General features: G+C 38.3%; 1 protein-coding gene across 1 annotated transcript; it reads left to right on the top strand.

The window, feature by feature from the left end:
* Positions 1–4,707: 4,707 nt before the first annotated feature.
* RB195_009184 (uncharacterized protein) lies at positions 4,708–26,726 on the top strand (the record flags this gene model as incomplete). The annotated part of the gene is made up of 17 exons (XM_064196052.1): positions 4,708–4,790; positions 5,199–5,391; positions 7,173–7,327; positions 9,983–10,141; positions 10,593–10,678; positions 19,904–20,019; positions 22,456–22,539; positions 22,599–22,651; positions 22,717–22,810; positions 22,878–22,961; positions 24,128–24,304; positions 24,504–24,587; positions 24,724–24,862; positions 25,004–25,116; positions 25,231–25,376; positions 25,432–25,630; positions 26,709–26,726. The coding sequence occupies 17 exons, from the start codon at positions 4,708–4,710 to the stop codon at positions 26,724–26,726; spliced, it is 1,983 nt and encodes a 660-aa protein (XP_064047197.1).
* Between the last annotated feature and the right edge of the window lie 3 nt (positions 26,727–26,729).

Genomic DNA, 26,729 nt, shown 5'->3' on the forward strand with positions numbered 1-26,729 from the left:
AATTTCTTCTGTTGCTCCTCCTGTAGATCTGCGCTTCCCTGTTAGTAATACTTCACTTTTTGCTTGTTATTTGTTTTTTTTTTAATATGTCTCATGCGGAAATTTACTGTCATACGCTTAATTCAATGGTGACATTTTATTAAAGTGACAGAAAAGGTATCAAGAGAAGATCATAAAAGAGTAATTGTGTAAAAGTACCGGTTTCTTCAGCCATTTTGAGGCCCTCTGAACTCTCTTATTTCTCGGAGCTCTATCTTTCTTCCTGTTTTTCTTTTAATAGCTTTAGCCTACATGTCATAGATTCTCTAATGCTTAGGTTTTAGGGCCCCGACTAACTTAGTTATTCAATTCCAGAAATAGGCACGCGGTTGAGTAGTTCGCTCCCTACCTACACTTTACCTCAACTTGACTTGTGGTGCAATTGCGGAAACGGTTGAAGTCTTCCGTATTTGGTTCGAGGCGGCACGATTTACAACCGTTTGCAAGCGTCTGTGAGCGTATCATTGCGGCGCTGCTTGTTGGTGGCTTCCAGCTCGGGGACAAAGCTGTTTAAGGGTCCTACCGCGCAACTTCGTGCGCAATTTCATACTGTATGATCACTAGGACTGTGTTGTGCTTTCTTTTCGAGCTGGTAAAAGGAAGGGAGGGTGTATCGAACAGGGAAAATGCGAAGATTGAAGGTGTAGCGGGCGACTGGCCAAACATAAGCGCTAGCGTCTATAAACACGCATAACTCATTGTTTTTTTTTTTGGAAAATTGAAGGCGTTTTTATAGTTATTCCCTATCGCGTTAAATGATGGAGAGTGGTGGCGACACGTGCGAGCACTCTGCGGTAAACGACGCCGAAAAGTACTTGCATACTTTCTGCCGCGCATCTGATTATCGTTTGATTGATCGCATTTGATTGACTGCGCGAGCTCTCAGAACTTGCGCAGCCAATGAAATGCCTCGAACTGACATGTGAGTTTCATGCCACGTCGCGTACGAGTAAAGACCATGAGAAAGGTCCCATAAGATTGCTGCTGAGTGTACACGTACCTGTAAACATAGTGAAGGTGTAGGACAAAAATCCCTGGACAGTTAACAACTGCATGCGCCCGAATGCGTCTCCAAAGCCGCAACGCACGCTATTTCACTGCTTCATACGCACTCTCTTCTCTCCGCCATGCTCCAATCGATAACGCATGATGTTAATACTTTTCTCAGAGTCGATTCCTACATAGCACTCTAAAAGTGAATTATTGAGAAGACTATATTTATAAAGGAAATGAAACAGTTGCTATAGTAGCGTTCACAAGACATGAAACACGTGTGTAATTGCGTACGCGGCCCCTCCTGAGGTGCTTCGATGGAGCGGCTGGGAGAGTGGCGAAACCCTTGGTGGGACCACCCATCGCTGAAGTTTGCCACGGTCCCAATTCAGTTCCGACTGGTGCCTCCACCGCGCCGTTTCGAGCGCGTACGCAAATGCACCGCAACTACACTCGTGATTCATGTCGTTTTGATCATACTATGAGTTCGTGTATTTCGAATTCATCTCTACAAAACTAACGACGAATCGTAGCAAAATGTGGTCGATGTGAAGACGCGGATGTTTGCTTTCCGAATTACTGTTCCGATTCTTTCATCCGTAGTTTTATTGTCTTGCTTTACAGCGCATTGTCGAAACAATGTTCGTTAACTTTTTCATCAAGTTGTTTTTTATGATTTTATGCCTACTTTAAAACTTCTCTTGAGAGTTTCTTCTACTGTCCATTAAGCACGCATATGTCTTTTATAGTCTAATAATTTTTCTTTTGTTCTCCTCTTTCAATGCAGGCTTCAGTAAGACTTTAAAACCAATCATCTTCATCGTGATGTAAGATTTTAACATTCTATTTTCATTTCATTAAGTTCTCCCAGAACTTTATATTACGTTCATGCAAAAATGTTAGTTTCTGCCTCCTAAATTGCAATTAGTGTAATCCGGTCCGAACACAAAAAAATTATTATTCAATGTAGGAAACATTACAATCAACAAGTTCCCGAGAAGAAAAATGTTTGATTAGTTCGATTATTTAAGAATTCCTGCTTTTCGAGTGGGCAGATTCCCGTTCTCGGCTGCATTTTGTTTTTGTGAAGTGCTCCTCCCGGAGGAATTAGTAGCGGTGCTCGAAGGAATGATTGTTGATTGACGAAAGGTACATTGGCAGTGATGGGACCCGCAGACATTTTCACGTACTGTAGCTTAGTTCGATTTGTATTTAAATGAGCTCTTTCAATTATATCACTAACACGAAAATATAGTGTACACAATGTCTTTCAAAATTATAGTAAAATGATCGAATCAATCTGTGAACTTATTTCATTATCTAACGGTGAACTGCTGCTTTTGTTCAACTGGTTGGCGGCGGCGCGTCAGCTGCAACGCATGCTCTTTCCCTGTTTGGCACCCATTTAAACTCATTCAATGTCGACTGCACGTGTTCTTGTGTGCTTTTACCGTGGGTTTTGTGACAATTATTTGATATGATCCAATTTTCCTTGCCAATCCAATTTTAAATGGAATGAAATAAAAATGGCTTTAACCTGAATGCTTTATTTGTGATGTTAGCGACAGGAAACTCGGTGGAGTTGGTAAGTGGCTGCGCTCCAAGCGATGCGATGGAGATAGCACTTGGAATCGAGGTCGGAGCATTGCGAACTGCAGCGATAAGAGGGTGCTAACATGGCTCCTCACTCGATCCTTACCGCTACGCTCCACCGCACCGCTTCAAGCGCAGCCACTTACGCAACTGCACCGTGCTTCATGTCGTTTTTACCTTACTATACGTCTATCAAGAAGCGCGTAATAATCCTGCAGTCTGAACAGCTAACTATCATTTTTAAGGAGCGAACGTTTACGTTTCTAACCAGTCGAAATTCTCAGGAGCATTACTTTACGCAATTCCAACACGTACTTACGACGTTACGCGTGTTTACACGGGACGTAAAAGTATACGAACCAATGTCAGCATATGGGCTCTTTACGACTCGAAGAATACTGTAACTGTGTACGAGTTTCGAGCGACTTCGGAATAAAACCTCAATAAAAGTCAAATAAAGAGATAGGAACAGTTCAGTCATTCGAAGGAAATGTTCGGGTGGATTTTTTTTCTTCATTAGTAGTTAGGCAACCCTTTACACCCATGAGAGAGATGAAATGAAAGAAAACAAAGTGTGTCTCACTACATGCACGAGCGCAAAGCTGAGTTAATTCGGTAATTTCATCAGACAGTCGCGTCAAAGCGGAAGTTTGGTGCAATTGCGTAGTCAATTATGTCTAAAGCTGGGACTCTTGCTCGATCCGTTTGGGCAGAGGAGCTGATCGAGATTCTTATTTCGCCGCATCAAGCACAACCGCCTACTCAATTGCACCACGAGTCAGCCGGTTTTGACGTGATTGTAACAATCCGACCTATATGCGTGATCTATTTTTAGTCCTAACCTTTTTTCCTGATAAATTGGAGTTTTTTTTCGCGTTTTTAGTTTCCTATCTGTAATTTCGTGCTTACTTTGATGCGAAACTTCTGTTGTTGCTCCTATATAAATTGCAGAGTGTTTAAAAAACTACGCTAAGATCTAGTGGCAAAATGATTGCGAGCGTAATTTCAGGGTGTTACCAAAGTGCAAAGCCACTCTAACTGAAACTACCGTATCGAACCACAACATTTGTGTACATTTGTACTTTTCAAATAGTGTTTTGAGATTACCTGCACTCCTATACAACGCGACCAGTACTACTGGCAAAGGCATCCATAGTGTTGTCAACTATCTCTAAAAAGTACTTTTTCACGGGATGAATGCGAAAAATTTCTCGCAAATAACTGGACTTCCTAGTACTGTGGGCTTAAAACGATTTGATTGGATGTGTCAGCATGTAAAATGGATAGTTGTACCTGATATGGTAAGGTCAAAACGAACTCAGTGCTGTTGCGCAAGCGGCTGCGATCGAAAAGGTGCGGTGAAGGCGGAAGCGGTTAGGATCTAGTGGGGACCCTTGTTGGCACCAATCGTTATTGCAGCTCGCCATGGTCCCACCTGCTCTGAACTGCAATTCACTGAGCTTCATGTCGTTTTAACCCAGCTGTAGCAACATCCTCGCAGAGATGAACAAGAGTCCCAGCGCGAAACCTCGGGCGCAATCGAAAATGTACCTGACCTTAGATTGTTCTGACTGAACTGTAGTTCACTTCTGAACGTTCTTATTTCACTATTTCCACTGGTGTAAACAGTTCCTCACTTGGCTTGAGTTAGGTGGTGCCTTCCAAACGCTGCCTTTAAAAATTAACATTGAAATGCATGTAAACCCACTCTTTCCTTCCGAGTTAGAGCAAAAAAAAAAATGAAAAAAAGAAGTCGGTTTCAATATGTGTTCTGAAAATATGAAGAATATTAATCCACTACGAGTACACTCAGAAATGTTTTCGATAGAGCCGTTCTACCATTGAGTTCTCTTCGATTTCTCCCTCACGTTTTACTGGAACGAGGTGTGCTCCAAGCTGGTATGCTCTAGTACGAAATTTTGACCCAAATCTAACTTGAAGGAATTAGTGAAGTCTTCTTCCTTTTTGTTTGCACACAACCACCACGCTTGGGACGTTTTCCCAGAATTTTTAGGATACTATGCGTTTAATTCAATATATAAAATCATGGCAGAGAGCCAACTCGCCTAATATGGGCTGCGTATGGGATGCGACTTGTTTTCAATCGATTTCAAACACATTAGTCATGCTCGGTCCACAATAGTGTCAGGGCACAATTCTCGGAGGTCAGGCTCACCTCGCACATAAATATGCTCTTGTTTTTATTTATGTACTTTCAATGTTCATTAGTCTAATGTTCATGTCTACGCTTATATGTTAAAATCAACGCAAATAGCTTTTTTGAGAACCGCCTGCAGAATGTTTTTCTGAGAATCGTCTGCAGAATGTTCCGACGAAAATATTGTATCCGTGCTCGAAAAAGTTTTAAACAACTCTTTCTTTCCCTATCACACCGGAGTCCGTTATGTGCTCGTTTAAAGAACGTTCAATGCGTAAATAGTGCGCCATCCACGTTTCGCCGTTCCGTTTTTTTGTAGCGTCGCTCTCGGTCGGAGAGTCTCCTATCGATTTTCGTCGTCGTTGTGTGTGATCCACTCGATGCATTCAAACATGTACTCGTCGCTTTATTGCAGGTTCATGTCCGTTGTGGAGTGGCGTCGGAACTCTAGCCCTCATCTAGGAACGCTGCCGATGCCGTCGTCGCCAGTGTGGCGTAAATCGTCGCATCCACCGCTCAGCGTCAGCAACTCGTCAACGACTGCAACCATCTCATCCGTCGAAGCACCACCATTAATGATGTCCAATTCGTCTTGTGAAGCCGATGAGGTAATTTCATCTTATTTTTTTTGCCTATTTTTTCGAACCCGTAAAGTGAATTGCGAAGTAGTGCTTTTTTTGGTTATTGCCTCTCTGAAGTATTATGAAGAAAACTTCTAGAATTAATTAGTTTTATAGTATAAGTTTGCTCATTACTCTTACTTTAAATGGATCTAAATTCGGCCCTTATCGTCGGAACTCGTTCTGTTACAATTCGCGCACTTAGGTAATCGGGAACTCCATTTGCTATCAAAATGTCGTTATTTTCAAAGGATTTCGTGTGAATGCTTTTTTCTTTACAGTTCACCATGAATCTCCTATTTAGAAGAATTCACAGAAATGCGCATGATGCTTTTTTTTTAAATAGCGGGTCCTCATAAGCGCAATTGCACCAGCTGCGCTCGAAGCGGCTCGGTGGAGCCAGCGGTTGTGGGAGAAGCAGGACCATTGCTATCTCTCCGCGTGTTTGCAGTCTGAATGAAACTAGCGATGGTCCCACCTCGATCGCCACCTCTGGCTCTACTCAGGACGTTTCCTCCGACCATGATTTCCTAGATCTTTCATCAAAATCTGGCCTTTGTGTTCTGGATTTCCTTTTTTTCTCTTTAGAGGGTACTTTGAACAACATCGATTCTCATTTAAACTATGCCCAACCTTAAAGTTGCCCTAGTCCTATGTTTTTTAATCGTGCTTACTTTTTCTCCTAGTTTGTTCATGCATTCATAAGTAACAACATACATAACCAGATGGGATTTTCGGTGCTTACACGATTAATTATTCGAAGTTGAGGCAAAGTATCGAAATGATTGTGCGATTTCTTTTTTCTATTCTTTTCAGCAAATGTAATATCTGTTGTAATTTGTATCCAGCATTTTATCTATTTCGAAAGCTTTAGCATTCCGAATGATGTCAGTTTGATCACGTTTTGGGGTAATTTTCTACTTGTCAATTATGAGCGGAAATGACAATGTTTTGAATGCAAAAATTCGGCTTGTGCTCTGCTCGCTTTTCTTCTTTAGTGCCACCCATAATAAGAGATCCTATCAAAATCATTCGTTGTTCGATTAGATGTCATCTTTCAAGATGTCATTTTCAATTAAGTTAGAAGTGGCGGGATGGTTCGGGCCTTCATATAGGTAATGAGTTATATAAAAAAGTAAAGGAAGGGGCATCATTGGTTGAGAGTGTTTCCTGGTTGAAAAAATTTAGCTTATACCTTTTTTTGTGTGGATGTCACACAGGTTGGTAGCGAATTTAATGCGCCAGTAAAGCTGGTTATTTTGTTTTGATATTGTTATGAACTCTCATTGTGACTTTTTGAAAATGCATTGTGTTCAGCATCTATCGATTTCGAACTGGCGGACACTTTCAAGCTTTCTATTTTTGCCACCATTCATTTACAACTTTACTTGCAAACATTTGTCAAATATTTTTCTTTGTTTGATGTTGTTTTAAGCTTTGCTTCAGTGTTGTAGATAAGTTTCCCAGAGTAGCTGTTTTAAATGCTAAGTATGGTAAGATAAAACAGTTTGACCTATCGAAATCATCTATCAACTTTTTTCAACCTCCGATTTTTCGCGACCGCGTGATCACGCTCAATCCTTTTGAACCCATGAAGTTATTGTGGGAGCCTTAGATTTATTTAGATTGCATAGGATCGGTTATATTATAACTTTCATATTTCAGTTTGAGAGGTTTTATTTTCTCGATTTTTTTGTTTCGTCTTGTTCCGCTTTAGAAGAAAAATCTGATTGGTCATACGCACCCATCGTAGATTATGCGTAATTCAGGCGGACTCCCATTCGTTACCGACATCATCTGGTCGAAACGGGGAGAGGCCAGTTTCACCAGGCGTGTATCAAAGATTAATTCTGCACTCCGAAGATATGCAAAGTCTTGTTCGAACTATCATGAACGAAGCGAGGAATCTAATACATGCGGAAACGTGAGTTTCGTTCTTCAGAATTCCGTCTTACTTATACATCCTTTTATAGTTTTCTTCTTTTTTTGTAGTCACTATAGTCTTTAACGTTTCGATTTTCCTTGATTTATTCTTATGACTATGTTCTTATGAATTCTTCTTCTTTTCGGAACAACTCCCAATCCTCCACCTTGTTCTTTTCTTCTTCCACTTTTTTTTCGGGGAAACTCGCCTATCAGCGTAATGGTGACATGCACTTTGTAATCGTACACCCTTTGTTTCCCGTTTTTGATCATTGATCGAACTGGTGCACTCAACAGCTGTATAGTCAGTCATATTCGCCATTGCAACTCTTTCATCGTGTATGCTATAAAAACGTCTTTTTTGAAGTAGCATTCATATCACATGCCGTGATTTTTTCTCGAGCACTCCACGCGTGTACTCTGAGTTTCTTTTTTCCTCAAAGCTATAAACGTGATCGCTGGAAATCTGTAGAATTCCTACGTCACTGCTTGTTGAAGAATTGTATTCATGATCGCCTTTGACATTTTCGAAATACATGGTGTCTTGTGAAAGATGTCATAGATCTCTGTTGAAAGTGGGGTTTCACAAGGTGAAAGAAAAATAGAGGCAACCTTTGCTTTTTTCGTTCATATTCGAGTCTCAATGTTTAATGTTTAGGCAGGAAGTTCATGTCGTTATGTATGAACCTTCCGTTGAAACATTTCTCCACTTTTATCTTTTGACCTTCACATTAGAGCGGCGTCAGAACTACCCCACAGATTGAGACATTTTAGATTTCTTTTCCATGCATCCATGCCACTTTTGTCAAAGTCCAACTTACTGCAGCTCTTGACGCCAACTTTATTTTTTCTGCGCCTAGATTTACCCGTACTCTATGAAATCATCGCAACCGCCTTGCAAGATAGACCTTTATTGTTGTAACCTCAAGTCAACAATAAAGCTCTCAGCATCATTTGAGATTGTAACCGTACCATATTTGTATAGTACTGAATTTCGTCAGATGTAATTTCCTGAGATCTTCAAATTCCGTCATCAGTGTCTTAACATCTTCCAGAGAGTCTTCAACAGTCGCACTACAAATGAATTTCCATAGGGTTTCGATTGGACGAAAGTACTAATCCATATACCTCGAAAGTTGTCTTCAAATATTGTTCTCTCTTTTTCTTTTTTTGTTCGGCATGATATCCATAATTGTTCACATATGAGCGTGTGATTCATAGGAAATGCATGAGTAACGTAGCAATACTGCGATTGAATTTGTAGGCTTCGCCTTCGAAGTGTAAAGGATAAGTTTTTGATTTTTATACCAATAAGTATGAAATATTTGCGGCAAGCTAAGCTCCTTGAAACCTTTCAATGGCGCTGTCTACACGCAATTTTTCGATTTCTTTGCCAATAAATATAAAGCAACTGCGACTGGCTCAGCTCTTTAAGTCCTTTCTATGCCACATTCAACAAAAGGGAGATAAAGAATAGTTTCACAAAGACAAATAAAAAAAAAACTATCGTTTTTGTTGTTCAAATAACTACGATTCACCTTCGCTTTGAAAGCCATTTTGGCTGCGATGGATGTGATGCGATTTCCAACTATATATATATATATATATATATATATCTTATGTAGCTTCGCGATTCTTCGAGGTTGTGGTAGCACCTGTTTTCGGAAATGTCTTGACATTCATGTTTGCCTGTACCAGTATCTTGTATGGAATTTTCTTCAAATAGTAGCCATTATTGGGAATATTTACCAGTCCTTGAGAAGAGTACGTGCTTAAATTCACGATATATAGAGGTTCCCTGCTTTGATTCTGATGTTAAGTCATTTACCTGTGTTATTTGCTATTGAAACCTGTGAGATGTCGTCATTTCGCTCATGCCTGTGCTAACAGAATCGCATTGACGGAATTCTAAAAAAAAGCCGAGGTAAAACGATTGGAAAAGTTTGTTCTGTTGTGAAAACCTGATGAAGAGCCGTTGTTCGAGTACTAGTTTATCTCTTCACACGATGTCGCAACTATACTAGTGTCGAGATCCTATCTTGAGATTAGTAGAAGTTGTCCATTGACTTATCGCAGGTCTTCTGTGCATGATTCAGGACAAAAAGCGGTTTACGCAACATAAGGACTCTGTAGTTTGTGGTTTGTAGTTGAAAAAGCCATTCTTCGTGTTTTTGTCACGTGCTAAAAATGAGCGAAAATTGTTGACGCGCTTTTTTTTTAGATAATCACTGATAAATAATCTCAGGCAAAACCACATGCAATGTTCCATCCATTTGATAATGACGCCAAGCGACGTGCATTGTGAGGCTAGTCCTTAATGTAATCACCCTATTACATTCCTATCTCACTTAGATGATTTGAAAACCAACTGATATTAGTTTTGTTCTTATTATTTTTTCTTTCTACTTCTGACCTTTGCTGTCGTTATTCAGTTAGTGATAACTCCTTTTTTTTTGTTACTAATTATGCATTTTATTATATTCATTTGAATATGTTCACAAACCCCAAACGAGGTCAAATGCGTCGGCGCTTCCCAAAAGGACTCCAGTGCATTTGACCTTTTAATTTTTAAAACTATACTCATATCACGATATTATTGGTGATATTTCCATGATGTGCTGCTCGAATTTCAATCACACCCCCTTCATTTTTTCAGATGTTCTTTGTTCTTGCTTGACAACGAAAATAAGGAGCTGGTTGCTAATGTATTTGACAAAGCCGGTGACTTATCAGAAATCAGACTTCCAATGACGATGGGGGTCGTAGGTCGAGTGGCTACGACAAGAACAATGATGAATGTACGCGATGTGCAAAGGTACTCTATCGTACTTTATTAATCTTATTTGGCTATTCTCCTCCTAACTTTTCATCCTATAACATGAAGCTGTACGAATTAAACTTGCTGTACGCCATATGCTTAAGATTTGATTTTTTTTTAAAATTGTATTCTACCAAAATCTAGGATTTGTTGGCCATGAAATGTACCTGACTATGCCAATTCTCATTAGTAGGAAATATCTGGAAACCATAAATACTCTGCTTTGCGGACTTCAAATTCGAGATTAAAGAGAAATTAAGCAAAAAAAAGGGTTTGTATCCAGCACGAATAGTTATTTCTTTGAGCTGTTTCGATAGAAGTTTAGAAACAATGCAGAGTGCCGATTTGCCAGAACTTACTTCTCCCCTTGTCGGAGATGAAAACACAATACACTAACTCTCGTTCCGGTAGTCTAGCTGATATGTAGTCACTTCATTCATGTTTTCAGGTGTCCGTTTTTCTATGCTGGCGTCGATCAGCTGACAGGGTTCCAGACGCGAAACATCTTGTGCTTCCCAATCATTGATAATTCTGGTAGGTTTTCCTCGGTATTCATCCACTCCTTGTTCTTGTTTGCATTGTCTCTCTCACAAGCATTTATTGTCGTTCCACTTATTTCATGTGAACGCGATTTGAAATGTTACGTGCCTCGCAGCAGACAGGTGGTTCTGGACGTCCTCCTAGTGCTGCGTGATATATTCGTGTTATATTTATTACTAAATTGTTTATGCATTTAAATTCTACTCCGTTTTCTGTGATTCCCTCGAGTTTTTGCATTTCCTTCCCATTTCTTCATTGATATCTTCCAAAACAGGTCCTTCAGTGCATTATTGTTTTCATCATACTCCACTTAGAGTTGTGTGGAAAATTTGGAACGCAGGATTGTTTCACCCTCTTCTCAATATAACTAGCGATTCTAAACTGAACGTTTTCGAAACTGCTATGATATGGGCGTGTGTAGAGTGTAGTGCAGTGTATGTGGAGGAGTGGGAGGGCTGAGGGGTACGCGCACGCACGTATCGATTGCGTTTCCGGTGAAAGGGGTTGGGAAGGCCCTCAGCAAATCGCACGTTCTACCGACAGGCACCACGTCATCGTCGTCTCATCGCAGAGCTTCACATCGCATCGTGGTCTCGCAACTTTGTCACGCACACATCTTCTTCCCGCTTCGACGACCACGTGCGCTTTCCAGTTATTCGTTTGGCGCCGGCTCTGTGTGTGACTTTCGGAGTTGCTGAAACGTTTCATTAAACAAACATTTCAGTGTTGATTATTTCATTCACCACTCACACAGTTAGTGCTTATTTTTTCTCTTCCACCCACCTAATCCTATTAATATCATGTTTTGATTCTTCCATTAACGTGAATGGATGCTACAATAGGATAACGTGAGGATAATTTTCTAGAAGAAATATTCTCAAGCATTATCCGTCACGTGTTTGCCACGAGGAATCATTTGATGAATTGGGTTCTGGATTTTTTGCGTTGCTTCTTGAATCAAATTGTTTGGGGAAACGCAAAAGATCGCTAATTGTGTGCAGTATATACGCAACTAGCGGTCTTTTTGCATTCAATACCTTACTCATTTGCTCACACAGGCACAGCTAGGTGCCACAGTTGAGCCATGTAGATCTAGATGTTCTTCTGCTCCTTGTGTGTAGTTACTGTTTTAAACCTGACGCAGTATCAATTGTAGTATTATAATAATAAATAATAATATGATAATAATAACAGTAATAATATTAATATAACAGTAATAATGGTAATATTAATAACAATAGTAGTATTGATATTATTATTATTATTATTATATTACAACAGCGATAGAACTTAACTGTTTTGGCGCTGTTTCTCTCGTTTTCTTCACATTTGTGTCATTCGTATCTGTTGATGTTTTTCTAGTTTTCTTCTTTGTGATTAGTAGTTCATCTGGATTCTTCGCTACATTTTACTCTTTTTTCTTCTTCACTTTAATGTATTTCCTGCCTCAACCATGTTTCATCGAACGTTCAATTCCTCTTCTTCATTTGGTTCATGACAACAACTTTATTTCGGTATTTCCGGAGGTATTTCCGCTATAGAACCAACAAAGTAGAAGTGAAAACCGGGTTCGGTCATGCATAATTATTTTGCCCTTTTTTGATCAGACGAGGTTCTTTCCACAAATTCTTTTGTTGTTGTTAGTTTGCTTGAGAAAACATCAAGAAGCGACAGCGTTCAAGGTTGTCACAGTTTTTGTTTGTGTGTCTTTTTGTCAGACGGGTTCTCCTGTGTGAAAAGTTTTACGTGAGAGGCGTTCGTGACAGCCTGTAGTGTAATTTTCAACAGCTTGCACTAGTCGTGGATTTCCCCGCTCCTGAAGGCTTTACTTTATAGCGTTTCTTTCTTTGCTTTTTCAAATGAATATTATGCTTGTGAAATATCTTTATCTATCTATCAAATAAATAATAACTTGTCGTAATCTTTCTTTTGTCGTTTGTTTTGGGTTACTTATGGGTTTCACTTAGATTTCAGTTGTTGAATTGTTCGATTTTAAATGAATCTCGGCATAGTTGGCTGTCGTATTGATTTTTCATGAGCTGTACATGAGGTGTTTTTACAACCTTGTGTACAGCTCACTAATAATCAATACGAGATTTCGGATATTTCTGAATGGGTCTTCTTTTTTTTCTATTTGTTTCTGCATATAATTGATGGAAAAACATCGCTTATCAAAAATACCACTTCTCCGTTTTTACTACAATTATAGTAAGCAGTCCTTGTATTTGTTTATTTGCATGTAGAATTCTTGTTTGAAACGATATTGTGAAAAGTTTTGAATGTAGTCTTCTTTATTCCTTTCTGAAGCGTTCAATTTCATTCATTACATTCGTTACCTGAGAATTCGTTGTCATCTGTTTGTTTTCAGTATTCCAGCACTTACACACTACCCCTACTACCTTACGAACTTCTTTACGTCCATCTGTAGGAGAATATTGCAGCTTCGACAAATTTGCACTACAGAATAAAAACACTGACTTCATACATCAGCCTGCCCTCCACCCAAATCATCGTGTACAACGTTCATGAACCCTAAACGATTTTGACGATTTTGATCTAAAGTCGTAGGACGCCTCAGCTCATCCCTAGGGGATCAATTTAAGCCTAACACATTTCTTTATCTCATTCCATGTCCTTTACTATTACTAGTATTTATTTCCCCAACAATTAAGCACTTTTAGATGTGCTAATCTTGCTAATCTGTATTTCAAATGGAATTGGTTTTTTCATGTTTTTATGAAGTCCACCAGTTAGTTTTTGTAGTTTTTTGACGCTGATGTTTGCAACTCTGAACAGTTATTCGAGTACTACGAAACAACGAACAGTATTAAGTGGTCTTTGCTTCGTTGTATTCGAACCTCTATTTCCCTAATTTACCCGTGTTACACTGCTTGAATGCCCCTGATCTTCTCTGTTACTCGTCTATTAAAGGCATCACCCCACGAATCTGGGGTGGTACGGGTTTCAGGTGGATTATGCACCTGAAACGTAGATGTAGATTGTGAGGAAGAGGGTGATTCCGTCTATTTCTTCCTGTACAGTGGAAACGGACGACCCCGGAACGCTGTTTCTTACGACGTACTTTATTGCAGCGCGCCACCCTTGCGCCCCCCCCCCCTGCCTGCGATTCGTCCGAATGGGTTTTAAACGAATCGCAGCAGGGGCGGAGCGCAAACGCAACAGAAGCCGTCATAAGAAACAACATTCCAGGGTCGCCCGTTTCAACTGATACAGGGAGAAATGGATGGAATCACGCTCATCCCCACAATCTACGACCCCATATAGGCATAACCCACGTGAAAACCGTACCACCCCAGATTCGTGGGGTGATGCCTTTAATAATAATCTTCACTTTCCTTTGGACAGAGTTCGCACAGTTTTCTTTGCAGTTTGCATCCTTGCAAATTGTACTGTCATTGCATAAATTTCAACCAGTTTCTGGTAACGTAATTTGATATTGGATATTCGCCAGTCGGTTGCAAATGTTCACTGTCAGGTTAGGTTGTCGTTTTAGTCGTCGATTCTTCCGATGGCCATGTGTGATGACGACAGTCTCAATCTAGTTCGCTTGTCACATTCAACTATTTAGCAGCTCTATCATCGATTATAATCTACTTTCGTCTTTTTCCGTAACATTGCTGGTTTGCTGTCCTTTCATGGCATCGATTTCATTCTTCGTTTTCGTTGAGTGTGCACTTTCAAGGAACTTAGTTAATTCTGCTGAATGTTTGGTTTTTTTTTCCAGTTTCAACATTCTTCTGATTATTCTTGTTGGAAACTTCTCTCATGAGAGCATACGATTAGACCGTATGATTATGTTTATGATTAGCAGTACATAGATCTGTATAAACATCCGTAAAATCATGGATGTCACGTAGTTCTTTCTATCGTTTCCCTCATAACACACTACACTAGACTAATAATATCATAGGCTCATCCACTACACTTTTTATTCTCCTTTTTGCGTTTTTTTTATCACGCTCACATCTGTTACATTTATTTTTCGTTGGTATGTAACTAATGCATCATCGACGAAGCTGGGTTTTCTCTCAAATTATTTCTTCCGCTTTTTGATTGAGGAAATGACTCTAACATTAATGGCATATTAGAAATTCATTTTCACTTCTTTCCGCTTTAATTCCTTCTGTAATTTCCGGAAATTTTCACATATTTTGCAAAGAAGGATAAGAAACAGTTCTTTTTGTGATAGAAGATGTGTATGACAGCAGTTATCAGTTGTTTTTCATTTATTTTAATTTTGCCATTAATGGTAGCCATGATCTCATCCACTACATTCAATCTTCTTCAATCTTTCTCGGAACAGTGGTTCGAGCATTCTTACAAAAATTACAACGTGCTGTTATTTGCGCAGAATTCTCAGTTTTTATGATTGGAATGGAAAGTTGTGCTATGCTTGAGCAGAAGCTCCATTGAGTGCATGCTCTTTGAAAGTCGCTTAGGCAAGTGTTTAAAGAAGCATCGATTAAGGACTGACTTCCTCGCAGTTAAAGGCACCACCCCACGAATCTGAGGTGGTACGGATTTCAGATGGAGTATTCGTATACGGAATCGTAGATTATGGAGAGGAGGGTCTATTTCTTAATTGCCGTAAAAAACAGCCCGGAAGATGCGGCGGCGCACAAGGCTGGTGCGCTCCTTTCGAACTCCTTGTAGAAAATAGTGCGCAAGAACGCCGTCTTCCGGGTCGTTTTTTACAGCAATTAGGAGAAATGGACAGAATCACCCCCTCTCTATAATCTACTATCCCGCATACGAATAGTTCACCTGAAGTCCGTGCCACCTCTGATTCGTGGAGTGATGTCTTTAAGGGAATTTCTTTTTGTCTTGTTATGTTGCATCATCCAATAAATAATACGTTTTTTTCCTCTAAGCTCATAAATTCAGGTGTGAGAGAGTGCGGATGGAATGCCCAAATCAACTTTCGAACACCCGAACGCAGCTAGCAAAATTAGCTTATTTTTCAGTTTTATAGGAAGTTCTTAGGAGTCCAAGTCGGTTTTAAGAAGTTATTTTTCCTAAGTTATCATTTGCTTCTAAGTTGCGAGGAATATTGGAGGCAACTTATCACGAAATTGACCTCTTCGCCAAAAAATAAGGCAGGCGGCCTAATTTACAACTCTGAGCGTGATTACACTCAGTTTCCTTGAGTAATCTAGAAAAATTGGTGTATATGTCCCAGCGATGGAACTTATTGCGCGATACTACATGGACAGGTTATCAGCAAAAGTCCTCATTATTCTAATTCATGATTCACTGACCACATAAACTATTACTGCATGCCAGAGGCTTGAACTGAAGTGATTTGGACTTTCTGTGATAAGGTCTAGGTGTTTTAGTTTTTTTCGGAGTGTTTTTTGGTGTTCTTCTATCGTTGACGGATGTTTGGCCTGCTAAGAGTTAAAGTAACGCTCGTTACATAGCTGCATGCCACATTTTAATAAGTAATATTTTTGCGGGGACATATGTTCGTCACACATGTAACGTTTGTCATTACTGAATTTCTTTAATAGTCGAATCTTGAGAACAACAATTTTTCATCTCACATTTAATTTAAATATAACGCGGACAGAGAAAACTAGATCTCAACATTTTCCACAGAAATAGAAAAACTTTGCTGATTGGAAAAGATCACGGTTTTTTTTCTTTTGAATTCTCAAATTCTGTTACAGTTTTTGCGTCTGGAGTAGTTCATTTATTCGGTATTTTAGTTATTTTCGTCTTGAAGTGATATTCGTTCTCATCGCTCTGTATTACGGATTGTTTCTTGAAACGTTAAGAGTTAATGGGTGTCTTGATGGAAAACGAGCCTCAAGCTTTTCGGGCCGTTTGCTTTTTTCTCTTCACGTCTGCATAACCGTACTTCATGAAAAGCGCTAATTTATGTATCTGCTTTGTGCTATGCAATATACGCAGTGATTTTGGTTTCGTTTTTGTTAGTATTTTGACATTTCACAGAGAAATAGTGTATAGACTTTAGATTCGAACATTCTGGCTCAAGTTATTGGTGTTTTTTGTTTCACTCTGGACTGAATATTCGATTTTTCCGCCGTTGCTCATCATCGCTGCTTGGCGCTTTTCTTCATTTTTCATGCGTCATGTTTTATAGTAGTTCCGATTAGTCATAGCCGAAGTTTTTGACTTTGTCACACCCGTGAACCTCTCACGCTATAGAAATTCACATAGGCAAAAATTTCCCTGATCTTTATTTTTGAGTAGAATTCTTGTTTTCATTGTGTTGCTGGTACCATATTTCTACCTCAGACGAAGAACATTTTTCATTTCAGTATCGATAAATTTTTGTGATAAGTCCTTAAATTTTTTTTCATAGAGTTTGCTATATGCCAGTTTCCTTCATTTATTCCGTTGTTGCTTAGAGATTTTATATTCGAAAAAGAGGCATTGATTTTAAAGTATGCAATTACCTGAATCTTTCTTCTCATCTTGGAAAGACACCAATATTTTTATGGAGATTTACTCGAAATCCCTTTTTTTCGTACTCTTATGTTCACTCTAGAAAGAATTCTTAAACCAGCAGTTTTCTCTTTATGCTCCATCTATGTTTAAACAAGCACTTCGTAACAGCTCGAGAGAAATTTGTCGCAAATAAAGATCGTCGGTAAAAAATGTTTGAGGTTGTCATTGTGTCTAGTGATAAAGCGTTGTACCTGAGTATGTTTTTTTCCTAAAAGGGGTAAAAAGTTCTTCGTGTTGGACAGAATCGGAATTTGGATGACAATAATTAGCTATGAGTGATCTTTAACTTTACGGTGTCGCAGCGTTGTTTACCGTTGTGAATTGTGTGTGTGTTTTTTTTTTTGGAGGCGGTTCTCGATGCCCTTGCGTCGTCATTATTCGTGATGGCTTCGGCATCGCCGTTACCCATTTCACTATTCACCGTTTATCTCGGCGCCAATTTTTGTTAGTCGCTTATCGTCTGCTGCTGCTTACGTTTTGTCGGCGGTCGTGTGATGTATGTACGTCGGGTCAATTCCGGGTGGTTTCATTTGCTTATCGATTCCGCGCCAACAATCTGTCTATCAACAAATATTAGGATGTTCATTGGCCGCCGCATGTATGTGTATGCATGCATACGTGTGTGTGTGTATGTGTGTCGAGTATGGATGAACAAAATTCCATGAGGTTTCGCCATTAAATGCGACGTACCAACCGTATTGAACTGGTTTGAATGGAGAAATTCTGTTAACAGCGTTGCAATCTCCGCCCTATTCACATATCTCTCAGGATTGTTTTGTGTATTTATTGTTACTTTTTTTCAGCAATTTTTCTCAAGTTCTATTCATGTGTTTCCCTTTCGTTTAGTAACTCAACGCTTTCTTTTCTCTTACCGCGTTCCCGCGCCAAATTTTCCCTATTGTTTCCATGGCATGTGGATTGTCTATATTTTCCTTTTTGAGGTGCCCAGTCATACATAGAATTTTTCTTCCATTTTAAGTACACCTAAACTAAATTCAGGCTATTTTGAACGATTCTTTCCGATACTCGTCGTCCAATGTTCTATCGGTGATTTCCGTCTCCATTAGGGAAATTAGAGCAGCTCTTCACAGCGCTTGTTATAGGCCTAGTTTAAAGGCAGCATATCACGAATCTGGAGTGGTACGGATTTCAGGTGGAGTATTCGTATACGGGATCGTAGATTATGGAAATGGGGGTGATTCCGTCCATTTCTTCCTAATTGTCGTAAAAAAAGGGCTCGGGATATGCGGCGCGTGCACAAGGCTAGCGCGCTCCAGTCGAACTCCTTGTAGAAAATAGTGCGCCAGAACGCCCGAATCCGTACCTTCCGGGCCGTTTTTTTACGGCAATTAGGAAGAAATGGACGGAATCATCCTCTTTGCATTATCTACGATCCCGTATTCGAATGCTCCACTTGAAATACGTACCACCTCAGTCAGATTCGTGGAGTGATGCCTTTAATGCGTTGTTTTCTAGGCAATCGAGAAACGAGGAGGCACAGCACTGAGAAATGTGTGTAATTTAACAAACAAATTCTTTTTGAATGATTTTCTTTAGACAATTTACGTTTCGCTCAATTAAAAATTAAAACACTTTTGGCTCTAAATGTTTATCAGGTGAAAAATTGATGCTACATAGTCCATGCTCTTACTAGTGTTCAAATACTTGACTAGTTGTTTCGAATAGTCCAATTTCGTGCATTCGAAGTTTGAAAGAGTATTTGAACGGTATAAGGATATTCGATCCCTGGTACTCGAAGGGAATCGTGTTAGATTTATCTCAAATTTCTTTCATTCTTTCAAATTTATGTTGAAAAGGTCAAGTGGAGGAGGTATACTCTGGGAGGACCGGGACCTATGATTCCTCTTGCAATTGGAAGATTCATCAGTTCTTCCTTTTGTTAAGAGAATGACTAAGAAGTTGTTGACATAACGTGTGTTCTGTGTGTCCTTTAGCTATCTTAAGACCTAGTTTCTTTTTCTATTTATCACACGTCCGCTTCACTGCGAGATTTTTAATGATGCTGGCTAAATTACTCTAATTCAGCATTTTTTTTTTGAAGTCTTTTCTGAACGGCTAAACTTTGCTGCGGATTATTTTTGATGCAGTGGCAGTGTACGAAGTTTTTTCTTTCAAAAAATATTGGCATTTATGAAGGGTTGTTTCATTTTTCGGTCGTTTTGTTGATCAAGATTCACTAGGAATATGCCTTTTTTGACCCGAATACGCAAACATGCAGTATTCGGGTCTAAAAAGGCATATTCCTAGTGAATCTTAATCAACAATGTTCGCTTCTTGGTTTTTTAAAAATGTTTTCCTAAAGCGAAATAGTTTTTTCATTATTATTTCCCTTCACTCTTTGTATGCAGCTACAAGCGTTTGTTGACCGAAAATAACTTTGTTGTCATTTTTCCCCCTTAATTGTTTTCATCCGGCCAGATTTTTCATTTAATTTCATAACTTCTAACTGGATAATATGCTCACAATTTTACATATAACAACTGATTAAGTGCTACACACCAATAGAACTATGCGAAGGTTATTTCTCCAGTTTTTCCACCAATTAATTTCTTTTCATGTTGTTTCATTTTTTAAGGTAATTGCTACAGCAAAGTCTGTTCGAAAAAAAAAAATGCTGTCTGTACGATTTGCTCAGCGGGAAATGATCACGTCTTCTGATTTGTGCAAGTGGAACAACTCATCCTAAATTATTTTTATTTTTAGGAACATTTGTTGGTGTTGCGGAATTGTGCAACAAAACAGGAAGGACGGGTTTCACTCGACACGACGAACAAAAAGCTCGCACATTCGCGGTGTACTGCGCAACTAGCATATCACACGTGAGAACTAGTTGTATTTTTGTTTCATCTTTTTAAACAAAGACATTTGTTTAGTACTTTATTTGAATTTCTGTCATGTAATCTCATCTTTGATGCTTGCATTGTTCTTCTAACTTCTATGCTTAGGTTCTAAAAGTAATTTTTCTAGTCACTTTCGAGCTGGTTACAGCATAGTACATGAAATTAGCTGCACTAACGAATTTGCTGTCCTCATCAACAATTAATGACTTCTCTCTTTTTCCATTAGGAATTCGGAGGTGCTGTTAATTCCATGCTCTTGTTCATTTCATTGGATGAGCTAGTTCGGGGAAATTTACATCCTCTGTTTTGCCATTTCTTGGCACGAAATCAATTCCTCTCTCTTAACTAGTTCTCTAGTTTTGACGATTCCATACGGCTGCAGATTCGTAACTAGAGCACATACACAACCAGGTGCCCTATCCAAAATTCATTTTCTTTTTTCTTAATTCTCCGTTCCGCTTGCTTCCCATTTATGAGTTAATTAGATAAATAGATAGATATCAGATGGAAAAGTAGGGACTCCAGATGCATTATTTCCTTTTGGATTGAAGACAGCAATTACAACATGAACGGTTGTTCGCTTTCTGTGTTGTTGGCGTATAAAAAATTCTTGAAATCTTTGTAGTAGCATCTTCTTGAGAAAACAAAAATTTCATTTTTTCGTCATTAAAGGATTTTTATTGGCATTGTGTTTATTAAGGTTGCAAGCTTTTTCTGTTTTGATTTCTATTCCGATTCATAGGAATCCAACTTTGCTTAGCACATTCCGTATTTCCGTGCTAGTCCTTTATTTATGTTATTTGTTATTTTTATTGTTTTTGTTGCTGAGTTGCAGCGAGACGACAGAGTGGAATCGCCGAATTTCTCGAACAATACTCAAGAATCTTTGTTGAAATCTCGTATAGCGATGAAAGTTGCTGAGATCTCTGAACTCAGCGTTGCTTTCAAAAAAAAAAAAAAAAAAAAAAAAAGATAGAGAATAGTAGGAAGCTGCACTTTAAACGGTTTTGGTAAAATCAGTCGTAATTCAGCATAACGGCTTTGTTTTTAGAATTGGGATGCCGTTATTTTTTTTTTGTAAATTTTATCGGTAAATTTTTGTAAATTTGTGCTTAATGCAAATTAAATGATTTTCTTAGACAGCTGTCGGTACTCGCATAATGGCTCTCATGTGTAGGAGTGATTCAGGATTTTTTTCGTTTCTATCACGCGTTTCCTTTGTGTAAATGTAATGTAATGTTTGACGCCTCAACCATGAACATAACTAAGCAGATTCATGGGTGGATCGTTTTCTTTTTAATTATATATATATATATATATATATATATATATATATATATATATATATATATATATATATATATATATATATATATATATATATATATATATATATATATATATATATATATATATATATATATATATATATTGTCTCAGTTCTAGATATTAACTACGTTTTGAACAGTTTCTTTTGAAGGGGTCGTTGTTAATTAAGGCCAGTTCTTATTTGTATCTCTAAGCATATGTAAGGGTTCCACTATCTGATTTTTTTTCGTGGACATTTTTGTTTTATTTATGCAGATGTGAAATTTATGCGAAAGCTTGCGTCTAGATGGAATGATTTTTTTTTTGGTGGAATAAGTGACGCAGCGGTTAATGAGTAACTGGCAAGTTTCACTACTTACAAGATTGCATGAGCTGTTGTTTTTCTATATACATTAGATTATATCATGTTTATCTTAATGATCCAGCTTTTTTTTTTTTTTGGAATTTTCTCATTTCTCAACAATCATAAGTCGATTGGAAGAGTTCGTAAACTTAAGTTTCTCTACAATAACGCGGGATTCACATACAGGTCAGAAATTTTTAACAAGCCTCAGTGTGTTCAGCTGAAGTTTTACAGCTTTAATGCAAATGAAATATCCTTCTGAAATCTATCGCCGTTTCTCGTTTTTTTCAGTAGGTTTTTTTTGCGGCCTCATCTGAAGGTATAGCTACTGATTCGCTGAAGAATTAGTGTTTTTTTTTGCTTTCTAGGAAGCATACATTCAAAAATTTGCTGTTTTTTTCAGTGTTGTCTCACCACTTTCTCTTGCATCAGTGTGTGTTTTTTTTGGACCGCTGGCATTCTTTTTTTCGTTTCTGCTCTTCTTCTCCGTGTGACTCTTATAGTTGACAAACGAATTGACCGTTAATGTCCTTACTCCCATGAATTTCGTAGCTGACAAATTCGAATTCGAAGTTCATGTGAAAGTGGTTTTTTAAAGTGTTCCAATAAAATTATTTCTTCTTGAAAGATTGCAAGCAGAAATTTGATTACTGTTGTATTTCTTAGTCATTAGGGTTTCTTAAAATCATTTTATGTAGTTGTGTTCTCGGCCGAGCCGTACAACTTAATCAATTTTTGTTTAGTGTCTTCTCTATCGCAAAGTGCAAGAGGCTCAACGCCGCTCGCATATGGCCGCTGAGCTGCTGGTGCAAGGATCACAGTTGCTTGTAAGTGAACACAATTTTCTTCATCTTTTTATTTCTGCATAACGAATTTATTACTTCAGATATCCGAAGAAGATGTTTGCAAACTCACAAATGAAGCAATTAAGGACTGGAGGTATGAATTGTAGGAATCCTCTCTACACCTTCTATCTTAACCTCCGTAACTGTTGTATTTTAAAGGTATTGGAGTCCAGAATTTAACCGTTTCTCCTTCTCGCCACGATCTATTGGAGATGGAGATGCATATATGTCTGCTTCGATGACTATGTTCAATGTATGTTCAGTATTTTTGTCACAAGTGTCCCAGCTATTAATTATTGCTTCAAAAATTATTAATCTAGGATCTTGGTTTCACTGCACGGTATAGTATGAATAAAAGGAAATTGGCGTCGTTTGTGCTACGAGTTGCTCGAGGATATCGGGAGGTGATATTTAATGCTCCGTACTTGGAAATTTTTGTTTTTTTTTTCTCCAATGTCGAACTGAAAATTCATCTTTTCTTTCTTCCACTCCTTATGCTTGAACTTTCTTTCTACCTTTTTGAACCTCTTTTAAACGTTTAATTGTGAAATCATAGAAGTTTTGAAATGAAAAAGAAGGATAGCGCATTTAATGTGGAATCGGATAAAAATCGGTAACTAAGAATGTAAAATGGTGCTAGTGTCGATCGATCCCCTTGGGATGTGGCAAAGCGGTCCACTTCGTTTCATAATCATTTGAAGTCAGTGAGCGGTCTTTAGCGTATGCAGTATATTCAGTGAGTTACGGTGGTCAGCCGATGACCGAATCAATGTTTTAGATTTTCCATACAAGACTGACACCGATTTACCGACCCATGAGGGATAAAAGGATTGCTCGCTGTGGGCAGTTTTGAACCTTCGACCCCTTAGCCGCAGTCTAACCCCTTAGCTACTCTGTGCTACACATACTACTTAAAGTGATATTGAGGACCTATTTTGAACGGATCATTTTCATAGTTGAAATCCCACAAAAAGACAAGAACAATAATGAAAAAAACGCTCCATATATATATTTTTTGCCATTGAGAGCTTCATAGGTCATTTTTAAAGAATTCACATTCACATCGCTTATAAAACTGTCTTTATAAAATTCATTTTAGAGTGATCACATTGTTTATTCAATTTCAACTGTGTTCTTTATTGAATTTTCTATAGTTTTATATTCTATATTCTACTTCTTTGTTCCTGGGGTGTTGTGCCTTTCTTTTTTGCGCTTTTTTTAAACGTGAAGGTTGCCGTTTGAATTGGGAGAATATTATGTTGCAAAATTTTCAGAAAGTTGACCCGACTTTTTGTTCACTTATTTTTCTTTAATAATTTTTTCGAGCACTCCTCCAATGCAGTTGGATACTCGCAGACTCGAAAGATTGTCCCTGATTTGTTTATACTGTTGTTATTAATTTTTTACTTCATATCTGTTTAATTTGCTTAGTCATAGCTTATCTGTTTATTTTCCCTTGATATTTCTGTTTTCTTTTGTATTTCATATTCTATTATATACTTCATATTCATTCATATTTTTCTTTTGTATTTTTCCAACCTTTTGAATGTGTTCTAAGAATGATGTTTAGGTGCCATATCATAACTGGTCGCACGCGTTCTCAGTGGCTCACTTCTGCTGGATCAGTTTGCGGACCCCAGCAGTACTCCATGGCCTTGACGAACTAGAGCGGTTGGCACTACTAATAGCATGTCTTTGTCATGACATCGATCATCGTGGCACGACAAATGCCTTTCAGTTACAGTCGGTAAGTGGTGTAGTCAGCTGTTGCGATAGATTTGATGAGAGCTTTTTATTAGTACGTCTTCCTTGTCATAAAAGCTGTGGGATTCAGTAAAATATCCTGGGTAGATTCCGGATTTCATAATTTGGTTCCCACAAATAGTTTAATCTTAATTTTTATTATGGACAATTGAATGAGACTAACTAGACGGAATTTGTTATAGAAAACACCTCTGGCACAGTTGTACAGCAGTGAAGGGAGTGTGCTAGAAAGGCATCACTACGCTCAAACGGTGCAGATTCTGCAGGTTTGTTAACTACAATGAGAATCCTCCCCTTCTTTCTTCTTCCCTTCTTTAGTTATCGTTTGCTTTTTTCAGTTAAATTTCCCTCTATATCATACATATAGGTACGATCCGCTTTTATTAAAATTCTTTTTGTCAGATGAAGGAGTGCAACATTCTGGATCAGCTCACTCGTATTCAGTATCAGACGGTGTTAAGCCATATTCGTGACGTGATCCTTGCCACTGATATCGCTGTTCATCTAGGAAAAGTTGGGAGGATAAAGGCGATGGTTGATCGTGAGTCTAATCTACTGCCTTATTTAATTTGCTCCCGTTTGAAGAATTTAAATTTAAAAAAAAAGAACGATCACAATAATACAGTTTTTCTAATACGCTCTTTTTTGTTTGTGTTTAAATAGCTGTTGATTCTCGTTTTAGAAGGCTACGATCCATTGTCTCGTGATCATCATTACTTGTTCATGTGTTTACTAATGACGTCAAGTGATCTCTCGGATCAGTCAAAGGACTTCCGGAACTCTAAAGCTATAGCTGTAAGTGGTCCCATTTTTCCACTCACAGATGGTTTCAAAAATCCGATATTAACTTATAGTTTTGCGAGAATTTTATATCCTGCAGAACTCAGAATTTGTAGGATTTTCTTTCAGGAAAACATATACCGCGAGTTTTTCTCACAAGGTGATCTTGAAAAGCAGATGGGTGCTAGTCCAATAGAAATGATGGATCGTGACCGCGCAGCTGTGCCTAAAATTCAACTCGACTTCATGGACACCGTTGCTCTCCCTGTTTTCGAGTTTGTGTTTACTTTTGTGGGGATATTGTTCGTTTTTAATATTCGAGTGTTCCAGAATGGTTGCAAAATTGGTGCCAGAAGGCAGGTCTACATTCGAAGCAATTACACTAAATCGACAGTGTTGGGCTGCTCTAGATGAGATTTTGGTCGAGCGTGGAAATCGTCCTGTTCTTGGACTTGATTATCTCAGAGATGACGAACTCGAGGAGCAGGTGCTCGAAAGAGTTCGTGAAGGAAAGAAACAACAACACAAGGTTTGTCTTTTCTAAATTCAAATCTTTACTTTACATTTTCTTTTTTTTATGGCCTGTTATAGTTCCTGTTGATGAATGCAAAATGTATTTGACAGATAAAGGCAGAAAGGTGTTCATGAATCACTGATCATTTATGCTTTTGTTCATGTGCTTGGAAGAGTGGATTTTGTGCATGACGTATTTCAATTATCTCTCAATTAATGCAGATTTCCCATTTTTTTGCTTTCCATGAAGAACAAACTATTTATATCTAGCTGTTAGATCTTAGGCAGTGTCCACATTAGGGACCTTACATTTTTTACAAGTAATTTTTAACGATTTGATTACTGTTTATAGTTGTGAGTTGTTGTAGCATTCAACACTTTCCTAATTAGGTTTTTTCTTTCCTTCTTTTTTCCTGTACTTTCCTGAATAAGTTTTTCTTTTCTTTCTTTTAAAGAGCCTAATATTCGATATTTTGCTTGACATTCTCTGCTATACTGGTATTGTAATCACAATCTATAACTACCTTGCTAGCCAGTTATACATGATGATTCCAATACCAACATAACGAGGATGTTTGTGAAACATAGAAATTTTGCACCAACTTTTGCACCACAGAATCCACCAAGTGTCCATGTGGAAATCACCATTTCATCGTTCACCTTATTCTTGTACCTTGTCTCATATGTTCCCTTATATATTCCTTTTTAGCAAAAATTTGTTATTTCAAAAATGTCTTGGGTTTCTGCAAATGTTGAAGCCTAATTTTGTTAGAAATATCAGAATAATGTGTTTGAATATATTTTGTTTGGGCGAAACCGTAACAAAATGAAATTAGAGCTTATTGTTAAGTTTACGTACTCAACTGCCTGCAACTGACGTGAACAGACTCTTGTCCTCAATAAGTAGAAGGCCTTTTTTCTACCTATCCTGTTTTGTTTTGCATGCATTGACGAGCCTTTTCCGTTTGATATGTCATGGTTGCTTTTGTCCTGCAAAAATATTTTCCATTTTTTCGTTATTAGTTTAAATAGTAAGTAATGAGCTTGTTTTTCATTTATGAATCTTCCATATTGCCTAATTTCACTGATTCCAGGTGAACTGCCTTCGGTGATTA

This window comes from Necator americanus, chromosome III (assembly GCF_031761385.1).
Source record: "Necator americanus strain Aroian chromosome III, whole genome shotgun sequence".
NCBI classification, from domain to species: domain Eukaryota; kingdom Metazoa; phylum Nematoda; class Chromadorea; order Rhabditida; family Ancylostomatidae; genus Necator; species Necator americanus.